The sequence below is a fragment of the Phocoena sinus genome, chromosome 11 (genome assembly GCF_008692025.1).
Source record: "Phocoena sinus isolate mPhoSin1 chromosome 11, mPhoSin1.pri, whole genome shotgun sequence".
Lineage (NCBI taxonomy): Eukaryota > Metazoa > Chordata > Mammalia > Artiodactyla > Phocoenidae > Phocoena > Phocoena sinus.
In genome coordinates this window covers 36255683-36274087 of record NC_045773.1, presented here as the reverse complement: position 1 = coordinate 36274087, position 18405 = coordinate 36255683, and the positions used below count along the sequence as shown (strand labels likewise).

Genomic DNA, 18405 nt, shown 5'->3' with positions numbered 1-18405 from the left:
TAAGCCAGACACAAAAGAACAAATACTGCATGATTCCTCTTAAATGAGGTACTTAGAGTAGTCAAATTCATAGAAGCAGAACTGTGGTTTCCAGGGACTGGCAGGAGGGAAAAGTGGAGAGTTATTGTTTAATGGGTAGGAAAATGAAAAAGTTCTGGAGATGGATGGTAGTGATAGTTGCACAATAATATGAATGTACTTAATGCCACTGAACTGTACACTTAAAATGGTTAAAAGGTAAATCTTATGTTATTGTATATTTTACGATCACAGAAACAAAAACCAAAATGAATTACCAATCAAAAAAACAAAAACACAATTTAAAAAAAAAATCCATAACCTTTTGCTGAAGTAAAATGACAGAACATATCCTATGTGCTTACTGCTGAGGCCATGAGGAGGATTACTTGGCTATCTCCAGTGCCTTGCATTAGCCTTACCTTATTTACTAAGAACTAACAGAATTTCTGAAGTACTTAAAAAACAAAAACAAAAAACACTTTAATTCACCTGTCTTCAACTGCATCACTTACCACTTTAGAAGGCAGTTTCTGAAAAAGTTCGCTAATGAGACGTCCTGATGGATTTGTGGCTACAACTATGGCTTCAAGAAGCTGCTCCAAGATCTCCTTCAAGTAACTTGGAGAAGACTGGGGAGAGGCGGTTGTAAGGAATGAAAGAGGAAAGAAATATGTACCTTGGTGAGAGAAATCCAAAAATAAATGCTGATATTAAACAGCTTCTAAAATTTTACAGCTAATTCAAAAGAGCAGCTTCTAAACAATACTTATTTTAAGTACAATTTTCAAGAATACCACAGAAATTCTCTGATGCTGGTCATGAGGGGTTACACTCCCAGGACAGCATATTTGAAACTAATGAGGCCACTCATATTATTTCAGTAACTAAATCCTTTGAATCAGGTCCTTTTACTGAACTCTATTCACAGCAAACACTGCAACAGTGAAGTTAAAGTGCCATATGTGTGAAATGATGGAAATGCATACCTTTCAAGGGTCTGAGTAACTGAGATGGAGAAAACGTACCCCATGATACCTGCCCATTTCTGTATCTGCTGTTCACATCTACTGAAATCTTGGTATTCTGGTGGAACAACTAAATACTTCTGGAACTACATACTTTTAACTATGGGGTGCTCTGCCAGATCTAACAACCGAATTCAAGTTATATCAAAATTGAATGGAGATTAAGCCAATTGATGCAATCACTTCTGCTCTCCACACTGGCTGGCTTACTCCTACCTTAGTCACTGTTTCAATATGGGAAAAGATATGTCCCAAAGAGTAGGTGGCCAGGGAGGGTCTAAGTCTGAAGCCAGTTTCTACAGCAGCAGTCCCCAAGCTTTTTGGCCCCAGGGACTGGTTTCGTGGAAGAAAATTTTTCCACGGATGGGGAGGGTGGGTGGTCAGGTGGTAATGCGAGCAATGCAGAGGATGGTTCAGGTGGTAACGAGAGCAATGGGGAGCGGCAGATGGAAGCGTCGCTCGCTCGCCTGCCGCTCACCTCCTGTTGTGCAGCCCGGTTCCTAACAGGCCATGGACCCCTGTTCTACAGTCAGAAATGGGATATCTCAGTCAAGGTTTATATTAAATAGTATTTTAAGTCCAAACCATGTTTTGGGCATATAAAGTAAAGATTAATGGTTAATTCTGGTTTAAATCATAAAAGCACTAGTATTTTTGTCCTAATCCAACAGAAGTCTTATTTAGTAAAGTCTCAATTTTAGAGTCCAACATTAAGCCCAGAGAGAGGGTACTGACATCTCTTGAGCCTACCAGCACAACACCTGGCAAACAGACACGCAATAAATATTTAACATATAAGATATGTGATTAGCTAAGACTCACCAACCACCTAAGCTTAGAGAAGAACCAAGATAACACTGATGAAAGCAGACGAAAATATTCGTGTTTAAGTCATTTACTTACTAGTTAAAACATGACACTACAGAGTAAGCTTCAAAGAGGTGAGTTATGTCCTGCAGCCAAGATTCCTCTTCTCCCAACCCAACCAGCTACTTTGGAAAAATGTTGCAGATGACAAAGGGAGCAGGAAGTATGAATGCATTCACATAACTTATTCTTTGGGTGTCTTACTATTTAGTTGCAGAAGAGAGATGCAATTCCTTTTACTGTTCTTTTTCCTCTTTTTAAACATGTGTGTTCATTCAGCAAGTATTTTTCAGTACCTACATGTCGGGCAGAGTCTAGATGCCAGAATAGGTGAACAAGGTGATATCTTTTGTGGAGCTATCATTTTACTTGAGGAAGACAGAAAGTAAACACATAAACTAATTCTAAATACGTTATTTCACATATAGTGATAAAAACTATAGATCACAGAACAGAGTGATGTGATGATGGGAAAGGAGGAGCACAGAGCAAACAATTTGACAGAGTGGTTAGGAAAGTCTTCTCCCATTTTTTTTTTTTTTTTTTTTTTTTTTTTGGTACGGGGGCCTCTCACTGTTGCGGCCTTTCCCGTTGCGGAGCACAGGCTCCGGACGCGCAGGCTCAGCGGCCATGGCTCACGGGCCCAGCCGCTCCGCGGCACGTGGGATCCTCCCGGACCAGGGCACGAACCCACGTCCCCTGCATTGGCAGGCGGACTCTCAACCACTGTGCCACCAGGGAAGCCCCTTCTCCCAGTTTACATTATTTTAAGTGATGTTAGAATAATGCAGAAGACATAGTCACAGGCAGAGTCAAAGGAAGCAGAAGTAAGAGCAACTGCAAAATTCCAGAGGCAGGAACACACCTGGTTCTAGGAACCAGCCTAACCCACAAAAATATTCCTAACTAAAGTGACTCCATCAACTTTCCAACTTTCAATCACAACACTGCCTACCCTTACAAAATATCTCAATATAGCAATACTGGACCAGTCCTTGATAATATGAAGACTCTCTTTAAAACTGAGCAGGAAATATGCATTAATGTAAGAGCAATTCATGAAAGCAACCATGCATGTTACATGTAGTGCAGGATGTCCTAGAATCCCTTGTAACTGGAGTGGGGCTCGCTGGCTGCGTGTCCCTTTACCCTCCCACTTACCAACACAACTGCCCAGAAAGCCCATCTGCCCACACTGGCCAAGAGAAATCAGGCAGGGGCCTCATCCACCTCCCAGTAGCCTATCACCTATTCCAGTGGCACACTTACTCCTTCAGTCACTGTGCCTTGATTGTCTTGCCCATCTTCATCATCATCTTCATCATCTGCTTCTCCTTTCTGAACAAACTCATTTCTTGTTCGAAGGTACAAATCCCAGAGTTTGCAAGCAGCTTTATATTCAGGAGAATCTGGCTGTACATTAGCAAGGAGAAGAGAAAAAAAATACCACTTTAGTATTTTATTGTAAATCAGTTACTACTTTTAAAGCATCCTGTTCCAGCAGATTGGTATTCTAAGACATAACTTTGAAAACTCTATTACAAATTTAAAAATTCTTACGAGTAAAAGATACATGGGCCTCAATTCCTCTTCTGAAGAACTAAGTGTGTGTTTTAAAGGCATTCTGGAATGAAATTATTTTATTTATTTATGCCCTATCTCATTACAGAAAGACTTGAAGAAAAAAATAAATGATTTGCTAAATAAAGGCTAATTATTACTAATACACTAAGAAAGGCAATTTAAAGGATAAGACCCAACTTAAGGGATACAAGACTAAAGGACAGAAGCTAATGATTGTCCTGATTATCACTTCTATTTTTAAACTATTTAACACCTTATTTGAATGTTTTCTTTTCCTGAAGTATGGTGGGGATAAACTAACTGAAACTTTCCAGTAAGAACAATGCTGGGGGACTTCCCTGGTGGTCCAGTGGCTAAGACTCTGTGCTCCTAATGCAGGGGGCCCGGGTCTGATCCCTGGTCAGAGAACTAGATCCCACATGCCACAGTTAAAGATCCCTCGTGCTACAACAAAGACCCCCCACGCCACAACTAAGACCCGGTGCAGCCAAATAAATAAATAAATATTTTTTAAAAAGAAAAAGAATAATGCTGGATGCAATGTTAAACAAACAGTAAAGCTTTAAAAATGTATCCGTGTGCTGCCAATAAGGAGTAAGCAATGTTCATAAAAGCAAGAATAGAGTAAAAGCAGGAACCCAAATGAACAAGAACACTGCCCTCACCTGAAGGCACCTATAAGACAAGATAACCTAACCTTTAGTTTTCAAGCCTCCTTGAGGCTGCAAGGACAAGAGATAAAGGCCAGGGTCTGCCCAAAGCTGGGAATCCAAAGGCCATGGATGCAGTGTAACTGGGAATTCAAAACAATTCAGTTTCTCTGCTGCCAGGGAAAAGGAAGACTACCGACCTCAACCTCCACCCAGCTAAACCCATGGCACTGTGGAGAGAAGAGAGGCATGAGAGGAATCTCCTCTGAGAACTCTTCACCATAAGCTAGCCCTAACGAAGAGAGGCCAGGTGCCTGGGATAAGCAACAAATCTTCTCTAGATGAACCCAACTTCAATCTAAGCCTAAGTCTCCCTATAGATAAAGTTCCAAGAAATATAAGCTCATAGTCAAAATTCATGAAACACACAAGAATAAGAATCACAAGAGGACTTCCCTGGTGGTGCAGTGGTTGAGAATCTGTCTGCTAATGCAGGGGACATGGGTTCGATCCCTGGTCTGGGAAGATCCCACATGCCAAGGAGCAACAAGCCCACCCACCACAACTACTGAGCCTGCACTCTAGAGCCTGCGCACCACGACTACAGAGCCCATGTGCTGCAGCTACTGAAGCCTGCGTGCTTAGAGCCCATGCTCCGCAATGAGAAGCCACCGCAATGAGAAGCCCACGCACCACAACAAAGAGTAGCCCCCGCTTGCCAAAACAGAGAAAGCCCATGCACAGCAACAAAGACCCAGTGCAGCCAAATATCAAAGGGAAAAAATAAGAGTCACAAGAGAAAGCTAGCAGAAATGACAGCAAAAACACATGCAAATAATTCAGATATTGAATTATCTGCTACAGAATAAAAAATATGTTGAAAACGTTTAAAGAAATAATAGGACTGAAGACATAAACAATCCCCAAAATAGAAACTACTCAAAAATAAGAAAAATATAAACATTAAAATGTAAGAACTCAATAGATTGGTTTAAGAGCAGATTTCAAAGAAAAATATAAGAACTGGGGGCTTCCCTGATGGCACAGTGGTTAAGAATCCGCCTGCCAATGCAGGGGACACAGGTTCGAGCCCTGGTCCGGGAAGTGCCGCTGAGCAACTAAGCCCATGCGCCACAACTACTGAGCCTGTGCTCTAGAGCCCGTGAGCCACAACTACTGAAGCCCGCGCTCCACAACTACTGAAGCCCGTGTGCCTACAGCCCGTGCTCTGCAACAAGAGAAGCCACTGCAATGAGAAGCCCGTGTACTGCAACGAAGATCCAATGCAGCCAAAAATAAATAAATTAATTAAATATACATATACATTAAAAAAAAAAGAAAAACATAAGAACTAAAGGTATGACCTAAAAAGCAATACTGACACAAAAAAGGGGACTACAAAAAGTTAAGAGAAATGGAAACCTAAGAGAGTTCTAATATAACATCCAGTCAGTTCTATAAGAGAGAATGGGGAAAGGGCAATATACAAGACATAACGGCTAAAAACTTTCCAGAACTGATGAAAAATACCAACCCAAAGATTTAGAAAGGTCTACAACTCCCAAATTCTATAATAATAAGATATTCGTATCTAGACATATCACAGTGAAACTGTAGAATATAAAAGACATAAAGAAAATACTAAAGATAGCTAGAAAGAAAAGACAGGTAACCTTCAAAGGAAATACAGTTATACTGACATGATTTCTCAATAGCAATATTAAGAATGAAGAATAAAGACAGTAATATATTTGTAAGTAAAAAAACTGACTATATAAAACAGTAACATTATTTTATGGGATTAAAAATTTATCACACTAGAAATAAAATACAAAACATCAATAGCATAAATAAAAAGATCAGTTACATTATTCTAAGGTTTTGCATTATTTAGAAGGGCATTTAAGATACCAATTTATTTATTTATTTATTTGGCTGCATTGGGTCTTCATTGCTGCACGAAGGCTTTCTCTAGTTGCAGCGAGCAGGGGCTACTCTTCGCTGTGGTGTGTAGGCTTCTCATTGCGGTGGCTTCTCTTGTGAAGCATGGGCTCTAGGTGCACGGGCTTTAGTAGTTGTGGCATGTAGGCTCAGTAGTGTGGCTCGTGGGCTCTAGAGCACAGGCTCAGTAGTTGTGGCACATGGGCTTAGTTGCTCTATGGAATGTGGGATCTTCCCAGTCCAGGGCTCAAACCCGTGTCCCCTGCATTGGTAGGCAGATTCTTAACCACTGCGCCACCAGGGAAGCCCCAAACTCTACACTTTAAAAGAGTGTGTGGGGGCTTCCCTGGTGGCGCAGTGGTTGAGAGTCCGCCTGCCGATGCAGGGGACACGGGTTCGTGCCCCGGTCTGGGAGGATCCCACATGCCGCGGAGCGGCTGGGCCCGTGAGCCATGGCCGCTGAGCCTGCGCGTCCGGAGCCTGTCCTCCGCGACAGGAGAGGCCACAGCAGTGAGAGGCCCGCGTAACGCATAAAAAAAAAAAAAGTGTGTGAATTATATCTTAATTAAAGAAAAAATATATACACACAGCATTAAGAATAAATCTAACATTTTTGCAGAATCTTGATGAAAAAACATTTAAAGCTATGCTAAAAAGACAAATAAATGAAGACGTACCAAATTCACAGACTGGAATAATCAATATCACAATTATGTCAATTCTCCAAAATACAATCTACACAGCCAATGCAATTCCAATACAAATTCAAACAATCTTTTTGGTGCTTGTTGACTTAACACACTAATATTAAAATGTATAAAAATAATCAAAACAGTTTCTTTGCCAGATAAAGAATTATAAAGCCACAGAAATTAAGGTAGAAATAGAATAGCTCAGTTTTAGATAAGCTGGCCAGAACAAAAGGAACAGAATAAAGGGCCACAAAGAGACCCATGAGCACATGGAATCAATGCCAGCATTAACACCACAGACAAATGTGAAGCGGATGGCCATTTCAAGGTGCTGCTTATACCTGTGGAAAAAAAATAGATCCCTACCTCAGAGAAGACAAAACAATCAATCCCAGCTGCACTAAAGGCTTATACACAAAAGACAACACTATTAAACTTTCAGAAGAAAATAAGAGAATATCTTTATAATCTTTGGGCAGGAGAGATTTCTGAAACAAGATACAAAGAAGGATAAACCACAAAGTTAAAGACTAATAAATATAACTATATTAAAATAAAAAACCTTCTGTTCATCAAAAGACACCACAGGGACTTCCCTGGTGGTCCAGTGGGTGGGACTCCACGCTCCCAATGCAGGGGGCCCGGGTTCGATCCCTGGTCGGGGAACTAGATCCCACATGCATGCTGCAACTAAGAAGTCCGCATGCCACAACTAAAGATCCTGCATGCTGCAACCAAACATGCCGCAACTAAGACCTGGTGCAGCCAAAATAAATATATAATTTTTTTTTTTTAAAAGACACCACAAAGAGTGAAAAAATAGCCAAACAGTGGGAGAAGATATTTGCAACAAACATAACCAAAAAAAGGATTAGTATCTAGAACAAAAAAATTTCTGAAAATAAATATGAAAATGACAACCCAAGAAAGAAACGGGCAAAAGATTTGAGCAGACACAGAAGAAACAAGAATGGGTCATAATCATATTAATCTTCAGTTTTCTTTACTAACAAGAGAAATGCAAACTCAAACTACCAAATGAAAAACCACTACTTATCTACCAGCCTGATAAACATTAAAAAGCCACACAATTACCAAATTGGATATCTTCCAAATTTGATGCTTTCTTACCTTGTAATAGGCCTTTGCATTGTTAAAAAGCAACTGGAAGTCAGCAGTCAGCAGATTAACATCATCATACTCTTCCATTTTTAGTTTCTGTTGGATTTTCATCAAGTCAATGGGCTGAGAAACCACTTCATAATAGTCTGGTTGATTTCTGTCAATAATTTAATGTTTTTTAAAAAGATATTTATTAATCAAAAGCCCATAAAAAGTTATGTCTCAAAACTCTGTGGTAATGTCCAACACGCCAAGTGACAGAACATACTAGATGTACTCTCATTATTGGAACTGAGAAGGAATAACAAAAGCAAGACGAATATGCACGCCCTTTTCAAAATACATATTGATGATATAGAAACCTAAATTAACATCTGTGATAGTCTTTTATAGGCAAAATATTTAAGATTTAAGGCACCAACACTAAAACCATGTCAATGGTATCTCCTGCAAATGAAAATGACTTACCTTTCATGGGGTCCAATAATGGCTGAAAACAGGTATGTTCCAAAGCTCTTTATAAACTTACGAAATGGATTATCTTTCTTCAGGTAGTGACCACAGAACTTTCTCTACCAAGTGCTATCAAGTGCCTAGTATATATGCTGCTCTAACATCAAGTACTAAAGTGACAAAAGAGAAAGATGAGGCCCTTGGCACAAGGAGCTTACCAAAGATAAAAGGGCGTAAGACATGAACAAACATGACAAAACAAAAAAGGCATGGGAATGATACACAGAAAATTAAGGATAGTGGTTATCTCTTGGAGAGGAGGGGACACTTTAAAGGTAGTTACAATAATTTCTTAAGTTGGGTTTTGGTTCATGGATGTTTATTATTATTCCTTCTGGCTTTTTTTCAAATGGAGTTCCATGAGACAAGTAAACCTTCTGCAAAATTATCTAAGCAACTGTTTTTCACAATTCTCCCTCAGGGGTAGATAGAACTCATCCTAGATGTGTAAGAGGGTAAGTTACTACATATGAAGAATGTTGTCATTAAGGCTTTAATCTCTCCTGGGACACTCACTGGCTGACATGTTTTAGCCATGTATGTATGATATATTTAATTTTTTAAAACTTTTTGCTTTAACATAAAAATTGCAAGAATAGTACACAGAATGTTTTTTCTGAACCATTTGAGAGTAAGCTGCTGAAGAGTTGTGTGTTTTTCCTACAAAAAAGGACCATAGTTCAATCATCAAAATCAGAAAATTCACTTTGATACAGTCTCATCATCTAATCCTCAGAACCCATTTATATTTTGCCAACTGTTGCAAAATTGTCCTTTATAGAAGAAGGATCAATGTGAATCATGCTGCATTCAGTTATGTCTCCTCAGTTTCCTTCATTCTGAAACAGTTCCTTAGTCTTTTCTTGACTTTGATGATCTTAATACTTTTGAAAATTATAGGCCAGTTATTTTGTAGAGTGTCCCTTAATCTGGGGTTGTCTCTTCTCCTGAGGAATAAATTCTGATGATGCTATATTCATCTCACTGTATTCTATCAGGTGGCGCTTGATTTCAACTCATGCCACTACTTAGATGAGGTTGATTTTGGTCACTTGATTATGGTCTGCCAAGCTTCTCAACTGACCAAGTTACTCTTTTACCCCTTGTACTTTATGGAAAGGTAACTCCAGGCTATGTAACAGCCTGTGACACGGCTACTGTCCACAACCCCTACCCCATACCCCCACCGCTTGTCTCCCTTGCAGATTCCTACCTTGCTCAGCCTCACCTAATGACTTTGAATTCTCCAGGAAGGGAAAGGAAGAAGAGTAAATTAAGTTTTTAAACCCTTATCAACTACTTACGATTTTAGTGAACTACAAAATTAAGTACGAGGGGATAAAAGGAGTATTCAATCTGCTATTCAAAGAAAGTGTAAGAACATAAAGGTCTCAGTGAGTAACAACAAAGGCCCACCCAGGCCTAATATCAATGTTGTCAGTGGTACCAAGGGACTTTCTCAGAGTGAACATTAGGGCTTTGTTAACTTGCTATCCTAGATGGCTCTCTCCGCCTGGGCCTGATGGGCCATAGTCCACTACTCCTTGCTAAAGCTGGGCCTCAGCAGCCTCTCAGGCTTGAGGGATTATCTGTAGACAACTGACAATGCAATGAGGACACATACCTAGAAAGGACATTATCTCCCAGAAGCTCTGCTAGGGGGTTCCTCACAAACATTTTCAGAATTGCCATATAGAAAAAAAGGTCAGGATCCCAACATTCCACTCTATATAATGTGGTCAAAACAAGGTCCCCTCACTTTGAAAATGAAATAGCTCTAACTGGTTTTTCCCACTTAAATCAACATACAGAAAAGTATAGAAAAGTAAAAACTGTCCCTATTCATCCAGAGTTAAAAGCACTATTAATATTCTTCCAGACTCTGTACACACATACACACACACATAGGATTGTGAAGTACATGTCTTAAGAGCTTTTCTCTTTCAACAATAGGTGAGGGCACCCTGCCATAATATGGCCACAGAATAGTCAAAGCATAACTAAGAGTTTTAACCAGAAAAGTGAGAAACACTCTGCCTGATGTGCAGAGCCTGCTGGCTACCCCTAAACCTATTTTGCCTCCTTCCCAAGATGACAGCATTCTAAGTACCAGTACCTGCCTGGGTACTAAAGGCCAAATTCTTAGCCACGTTGCAGCTAAGTTCTGACCAATGCAAGAGCTGAAATGTACCATGTCCAGGTCACATCCTAACATGTTTCTTTTTTCCTATGGGCCAGAAGGTAGTTGTGGTGGTGAGCCGTCTCAGACCATGCAGACAAGGGCGATACCCCAAGCACAGCAGAATAAAAAGACAGACAGTATCTCGGCCCTGAAGACCTCACAGAATAGGACTTGTACATGAGAGAAAGCAATTGTTCTTGTTTCAGCCATTGTTAATTTGGATGTCCTAGTACAAGCAGCCTAACACACTAATCAAAACAAAGTCTCAAAGAGATTCACAAATGCATGGCTCTGAGTAGTACTTCTTTCCACAAGCTCTTGAGAAAACATGCATTCCACAGAGGAGGAGCAAAGACACAGGCAGGCACAGCACTGGGGGGAAGGCAGCAGTGCTCCTAAAGTACTGCGTCATGGAGGCTAGAAGACAGTGCTCCAGCACCAAAGGCCTGTATTTTCTGCCCCTCAGCTGGTGGAAAGCAGGCAGCAGAGGGGCAGTCCTTTTCCATGAGGTGCTTGTGTACTACAATATGATGCTGCTTCCCTATACAACATACTGGTTAAGACCACAGGCTTTAGAATCAGAAAAACCTGAGTCTGAATTCTGGTTATCCTCAATAGTTCTGAGAACTTGTACAAGTTGTCATCTATAAACTGTGATAACAATACTGCTCAGGTTTAAACAAGATGAGGCCTGGAAAGCACTTAGTACTGTGTCTAGCATGTAGTAAGCAATAAATATGGGCTTTTAATAACATATGCTAATTAAATGACAACTTTCAAAAGATTGTTACTGATTAACTGAAATCTGGAGAGGGATTTCATGAAAAAAAAAAACTCTTCTTTTTTGGCATGACTAATTTACAGAGCTCTCCTCATTCAGGATGATGATACTGCATCCTTGGTGGCTCTGCTCTTTGGAGTGAGAGGTTTGCCTTCAAATCAACCTAGAGCTTGTTGGCTACCCACTGGGGCATCAACATTCATGAATGGATCTAAATCTTTAATTAACTCATTGTATTAGTTTCCAATTGTTGCTCTAACAAATTACCACAAAATTAATGGCTTAAAACAACACAAATTTATTTTAGATAGGTAGGTAGATAGATAGATCCTAGTGGTTCTGATTCTCTGGAGAACCCTGACTAATATGGTCTTCCAATTTCATTCTTCTTTTTCAGGATGGGTTTTTTTGTTTCTGAAAAAAATTCTGTTGGGATTTTGTTAGGTTTTGCATTGACTCTGGATTGCTTTGGGTAGTATTGGTATCTTAACAATATTAAGTTTTCCAATCCAAGAACGTGGGATATCTTTCCATTTTTTTGTGTTTTAATTTCTTACAGAAGTGTGTAGTTTTCAGTGTAAAGTCTGTCACCTCGTTGGTTAGGTTTATTCTTTAATCTCCTTTTTGGATTGTTCACTGTTAAGGTACAGTAATGCAACTGATTTTTGTGTATGTTGGTTTTGTATCTTGCAACTTTGCTGAATTCACCTATTACTTCTAAAAGTTTTCTAAAAACAATCAAGACTGCAAATTTCATGTTGTATATATTTTTTACAACTAAATTTTTTTTCTTTAATTAAGACAAAAATTTTTTTAAATGCGCTTCGCTACACCTTGACAACTGAAACTAAAATCTAGACCCCTGTATCATCTAGGCCAGTCCTTCCAAAGGAAAACTCAATTATTAAACACTTTCAACTTGGATCCGGGACCAAAGCCCTCCCACTCACCTTCGCTTTGGTGCCCTAATGAAGAGCTCACAGAGGAGCCTGCCCTGCTCATCCTTATAGTCTCGGATGGTGTTGTAGAGTTCATGGCACACGGCAATCTACACATAGGAAAAGGAGAAAAATCACCAGAAAAGTGAACAGAAAGTCAGTGTAGGGGTTCTTAAAAAAAAAACAACAAAACATAAAATGCCAGTAGAGAACGATGAATTCCCGAATTCCCCCATGGGAACCCAAGTCTAAAGTATGCTGACAGTACCTCTCCTTATTTAAAATCATTTAAATGATTAAATCTTTCATCAGAATATGTTACTGGTGATTTTCTTTTCCTTTAAACAAAATTAGTTCATATCACTCTTGTTTAAAAATCATCCAATGATGATTGGATGATTGGATTGGATGATTGGATGATTGGATGATTGGATGATTGGATGATTGCCTTCTTACCAATCAGAGAATAAAATCTAAACTCCTAACACAGAGTATGTAGGGTATACTCTGGCTGGGCAGACTTTGTCAGTTTCCTTCTCCCTCTTGGCCATCTCTCTGTAATCTCTGTAATCACAACCCATCAAATCCATTCCTGATCCAGCCCCTCTGCCTGGAACACCCTTCCCCAGTGCTCTGCAGGGCTGCTGCCTTCTGATCACAAAGAAATCTTTCCTGAAGGTATGGGCCAAAACAGCCCATATCATCCCAACTTTTCTTCTTAGCACTCATCACTAGCTGAGGATACTTTATTACTTATTTGTTCATCTGTTTACATTCTGCTTCCCCAACACTAGCATCTAAGCTCCATGTAAAAAACTAGCTCGTCTTACACATAGCTCTTTCCCAATCACCACAACAGTGCTTGGCACATGACAGCACACACTTACTTGAATGACTATATAATGTGACAAAATGATATTCTTTATTATTTCATAATATTAAATTACACTATTACTGTAAGACTTCTGGCTAAGTGTATACTTTTCATAAAAGAAAGGTTAAGAATATCAAGCCAGAGGAAAAAGAAGGTGAGAGGCCTTGCATCTTAACTGCTTATCATTAAAGGAAAGGTAGGGAATTGTGCAGAAGGCAGAAACTGTGATCTGAGTTACTTACAGGGTCTACAGTCGGAAGATTGGAAAGTCTCCTCCTTTTCCTGCTTGGGCCTGGCGTGGACACAGAATGGTGCCCATCATCAAAGTCTCCGCTGACACTACTGGAAGGGGAGGTAGCTCTTCTTCTCTTGGAACCCATGGAATCCAACTTCTTCTATAAGAAATAATTAGCCATGTTCTTACACTGAATTTTATACTCTGCCACCAAGCCCTCAGTTGGCCACTTGCCACAAAGCTTCTGGTTCACTTAGGAGAATATTTTCACTGTTGCAAAGAAGCTTAACTATGTTTTTTTTCAATGCAAGTCCTGGACCTTGCTTTAGCCCCTTCACTTACCAGAATGCTACACTTTCAACTTGGATGGGACAAATTCAGCAACAGTATACTCATTTGTATTTACCAATTTTGAATGACTCAACCACTTCTGGCCCCAAATTTACCCTGGACTGGAATTTGGAAACCCACATAATTATATATGTGGGTACACCCACATATAATGGTGTGTTGGAGGTACTGATCCCTCAGCCCCTGAGGGAGTCAGGCAGGCCTCAGGGACAGAGTCCCTAAGGTGGTCACCTCTGGAGTCAGCAGCCTCATCTGTTTTCCCCAGTGTTTCTTATGATTATGATCACTTTCCAGGTGGGCCAGCATGTTGGAAAAAAACAAAAAACAAAGAACAGGAAGCAGACCCTGAGGCAAATTAGTGCAAAAGGGTAAGGGGACAGAGGATTAACCTTCTAGCATTTTAGATGTACCCTAAAATTAACACACTGAAAATGAATTCTCTCCATTCATTAAAGTAAGATCCACAAGACATACCCCAGAAAACACTCAACATACTTGCCATACCTATGCTAAAGTAGCAAAATTGCATTTTGAAACTTTTCTGTCAATCTAGACTAACCTCCTTTTCAGTTATATGAGGTACTCTATCCCCATGAATTCACAGCTTTACATTTCAGTAGATGATCTTGAAGAGCACCCCAGAAGTGAGGTTTTAGGCCCTCCTTGGGCTCCCAGAAACATGTAAATATTTGCTCTAAGTTTTAGGCAGGCTGCTAAGTAATCTTAACACAGCTTTACAAGTATATATATATATATATATATATTTGACTATAACACAAGAAATGCAACCACTGAAATGACCTGCTACAGCTAGAAGGTAAGGGTGCATACCTGAGAAAGTCCTACAATGCTTATACAATTTAAAAACAGTATCAAATAGCATATTGTGATTTCACAGGCCTTTCTCTAAAGCAAAAGGAAAAAACTGATCCCAGTGTCACTCATCAACATTCAATTTCAGGACACTAAGACACCAGTAGCTGAAAGAATGGGTTGCCAGTAGTATGGAGAGAAAAACTGGGGATCTCCAGGGAACAGAAAGCAGGAGCAAAACAAACCAATAAATAAAAAATTCTGGTAACCAACTAACAAACAAACTAAGTCTCTTATCTCTTCCTCTGAATTACAGTCCACATGGTGTTTAAAAACAGAGCCTAATATGATGATGTTCCTTCCTCTAGGACTTGGTTTGTTATACAGTGTATTAGTTTGCAATCGGCCACAACTGGCTAAAGCTTCAAAGGGCTTAGGCCAAGGCCAGCCAACTTTTGTTTGCTTTATAAAAGGCTGATAAACTGGTGTCAATTCATTAAAATGAAGAAACTAAGGACCAAGCTTTTGTAAACAATCTATGACAAGGACACAAGTGAATTTGATGAACATAAGGCAGGAATCTTTATGAAAAGGATAACAAAATTTAAGAAAGGTGGAAGGGAAAAGGCAAGGAAGGACAGAAAAGGAAAAGGGTGTAGATGATCAGTAATTTACCAGCTTTACCAGAGCACAACCAGCTCCTCGAAAAGCCAGTCTCCTCATTATGTCTGAAGGCCAAGTGAAGCCAGTGGGAGAAGGCAGGGCTTTAGAAGTGCTGATTCAGTGTTAATATATTCAAAACTGAAAGAGAAGAAAAAGGCAGAGACAGGGGAAATAAAAAGAAGGGTCAAAGGAGTAAAAATGAGTACGAATAGACAGAAAACATTCAAGCAGAACTGCTAAAGATACGAGATTGGAGAAAATAGGCATATCAGTTTTCTTGCGCCAATCAAACAGCTGCAAAGGCTCAGGCACTAACAGTATCTGATATTTCTTCCATTTTAAAACCAAATGCTTTTCACATGCATAAAGATGCCTCACTGAGGTTCCCCTTTACTCACACGGAATGACTGTCAATTCCAGGAACGAAGCATGCCTGCCCAACTGCACCCTAGTCAATAAGAGCAGAGTTTAATCACAGAGCTGGAATGGAGAGTGAACACACGTGGAAGGCTTACATGTGACACCAAGTGTTAGCAAGCTGGAACAAACCAAGAATGGCTCATGTGAGCAGAGTATGGAAAACTCCTCCTCGTCAAAAAAATTCAGAGAGACATTTCTTTCCAAAAGTCCTATCAGCACTGAAAAGATATCACATACAACTTTAGAAAGGTTAAAAAAAAAAAAAAAAGCCTTCGACCATTTGGCAGGTCAAAATTACTTTTATAAATAATCCGCTGAAAATCAAATGACAAAAGATGTAAATCATTGCGGGGGGTTGTTTAGACCACACAATATTCAAAACTCCTTGACTCATTAATTTACTTTGATAAGAAAAAAAAAAGATTCAACTTAAGGATAATTTTCGAATATTTTCTCATCCAAGGAACACATTTTAACATGTATTTTGGAAGTTTGGCTACAAAGGCAATGTGGCCAGGTGGGTGGGAGGGGCAATAGGACCTGAGCTCAGAAGACCAGGATAAGAGACCCAGGTCTTCCATCTCTGTTTGATGTTGCTTGAGTCACAACCTTTCAGATGTTTCTTTATTTCTAAAATGAGAACAGTAGTGTACATATCTCCCTTGGATTGTTATGACAGTGAAAAATGTATGTGAAATCACTTTGAAATGTCAAAACACAAAAAAAATGTTAAGTTTTAACTCTAGGATTGCATGCTGTCTTGGGCACAGGAACAGCACTTTATCCATTTTTGTAGCCTGACTTATAGCATAGTTTCAGTGATCAACTTATCTATTTAATAAGACATATTAAAAGTGCACTTAAGTGAGACATTAAAAAAAAAGTTTGCATAGTTTCAAAGGACTGTGAGCATCCATTCAGTAATTCTTTTTCTATAAAGAGAAAAGATTCTGAAACTTAGTTACAAGTTTTTAAATGGCACTGATTACAGTCAGATGTCCAAAACTCTAACAACCAATGATAAATTACAGTGGACAGTAAAGAATAACTTTACAATGTGCAACTGGGAAAATATTTACTCAGTATAGCCTAATGGTGTATTTTGACAGTTTAGACTTTTAGTACTCTCCTGTATTTCTAGTATTTCTTAGTACTGTAATACAGGTTTAAAACAAAAATCTTGGAAAACAGAAGATTCAAAAAGGGGAAAAAATCGCTTATAATCCAACTTCCCAGAGAAAAAGCACCCTTAACGTTGGCATTCACAGCTTTCAGTATTTATTCTATGCCCTGGTTGCCTTTTTTTTGTTTGTTTTTTTAAAAAGCATGAACAAACCACATGTATTATGTTGCAGCCTGTGTTTTAACTTAGGCAATATTCTCCCAAATCAGTGTTCTCTCACATGATGCTGGATGCCTTGAGAGTAGTCTATCATACAGATAGCAATTTACTAATCTTGGCGATTTGCATAGAATATCAATACTTAAGATATTCTGTACACTCCCAAAGCCAAAGAAAGTGGTCAAAGCCCTTCTATTTATCCACACATATTTATTACTGATTTGACATACTTCTTCAAAAGATACCTTCCAATCTTCCTTGGGATCTAAAATATGGGCAATCTGTTAACAGGTGATATGGCAGAAATTATACTACTCTTTAGTATTGAGTCCAATTTGCTTTTGAGTTATATTTGGGAAAAGAGCTCACTACTAAATGGAAAAAAATACCTTGAAATCATTTTTGAGGAGTCTTAGTTTGCTGGAAAATAAGTTAATAAAAATGCTTTACTCCAACATATGTTTCTACAATTGTAATAATTTCTATATCCACTATACCGTGTATTTGTCATTTGCTTTTCAGGATCTCTTCCACATTTTTGCCAATCTTTCTTCCTCTTTAAGTCACCAATTTCTACCCTGCAATAACAAAACTATGCTTCTTTCTCAGTAAAAAAATTTTAAAAGACGAAAAAATAACCAGAAACACACACAATTTGAAAATCTCGATTCTTTGTGGTGTTGCATATAAGAAACTATACCTGGGCTCCACGATAAATACAAGTCCCATTGATAAAAATACTCAGTCTGAACAGAGTCATCCAGAAAATACTAAAAAAAAAAAATTTTACTAGGAGAGTTTGTGTCTGAACCGTCAACAAACGACAACAAAAAAAAGGAGGCCCTGAGCTGCGGAGAAAATGAAAGACTTTCCCAACCTGTCACCGGTACGGGGAACTAAGGGAAACGTTGACAGTTTTGAAGCTGCCCGCGACGAGAGCTCGGCCAGCCGCGGGGGGCGGGAAAGCCGGGCGCGGGGAGTTTCCGGGCCGCTGCGCGCCTTTGTCCCGGCAGGCAGGTGCGGCAAGGCTGCCAGGCGCTTCCCGAAGCCCGCCGCCATGCCCCGCCCCGCGCGCCCGGCCCGACCTGCGCATCCCGACGGCCGGGGCGGGGCCTCCGCCGCTGCTCCCGCCCGCCCGGGCCCACACAAAGGCCCGGCAGACGGCTGAGAGGAAGCGGCCCCGCCCGCCCCGGGCCCGGCCTTACCCAGCCGCTCCGCCGCCTGCAGCCCCGGCCGCGGTCACCGACCGACGCGCCCCGCCCCGTGGCCGCCACGGCTGCTGCTATTGCTCCTCCGGCCGCTGCCGTCGCTCCAGCACCCGCCGCCCTCACCCCTCCCGGTGCCGCCGCAAAGCCAGCCCCGCGGCCGCCAAGCGAACCTGGCTCCGCGCG

At 40.2% G+C, this 18405-nt stretch overlaps 1 protein-coding gene across 16 annotated transcripts in view; it reads right to left on the bottom strand.

The window, feature by feature from the left end:
• The window catches only part of PBRM1 (polybromo 1), a 101530-nt gene extending 83129 nt beyond the window's left edge, over nt 1-18401 (bottom strand). For 3 of the 16 annotated variants that reach the window (XM_032647768.1, XM_032647775.1, XM_032647777.1), the window contains exons 1-6: nt 15274-15372; nt 13433-13585; nt 12329-12426; nt 7912-8059; nt 3183-3326; nt 534-650 (exon numbers count right to left, since the gene is read on the bottom strand). In XM_032647768.1, the coding sequence (XP_032503659.1) occupies nt 534-650; nt 3183-3326; nt 7912-8059; nt 12329-12426; nt 13433-13585; nt 15274-15312 (699 nt within the window). In that variant the 5' untranslated portion in view covers nt 15313-15372. Of the gene's footprint in view, nt 1-533; nt 651-3182; nt 3327-7911; nt 8060-12328; nt 12427-13432; nt 13586-15273; nt 15391-17511; nt 17593-18219 lie in introns of those variants that run through there. The other 13 variants (XM_032647784.1, XM_032647780.1, XM_032647773.1 and 10 more) reach the window with 9 other exon arrangements.
• Nucleotides 18402-18405: the final 4 nt, after the last annotated feature.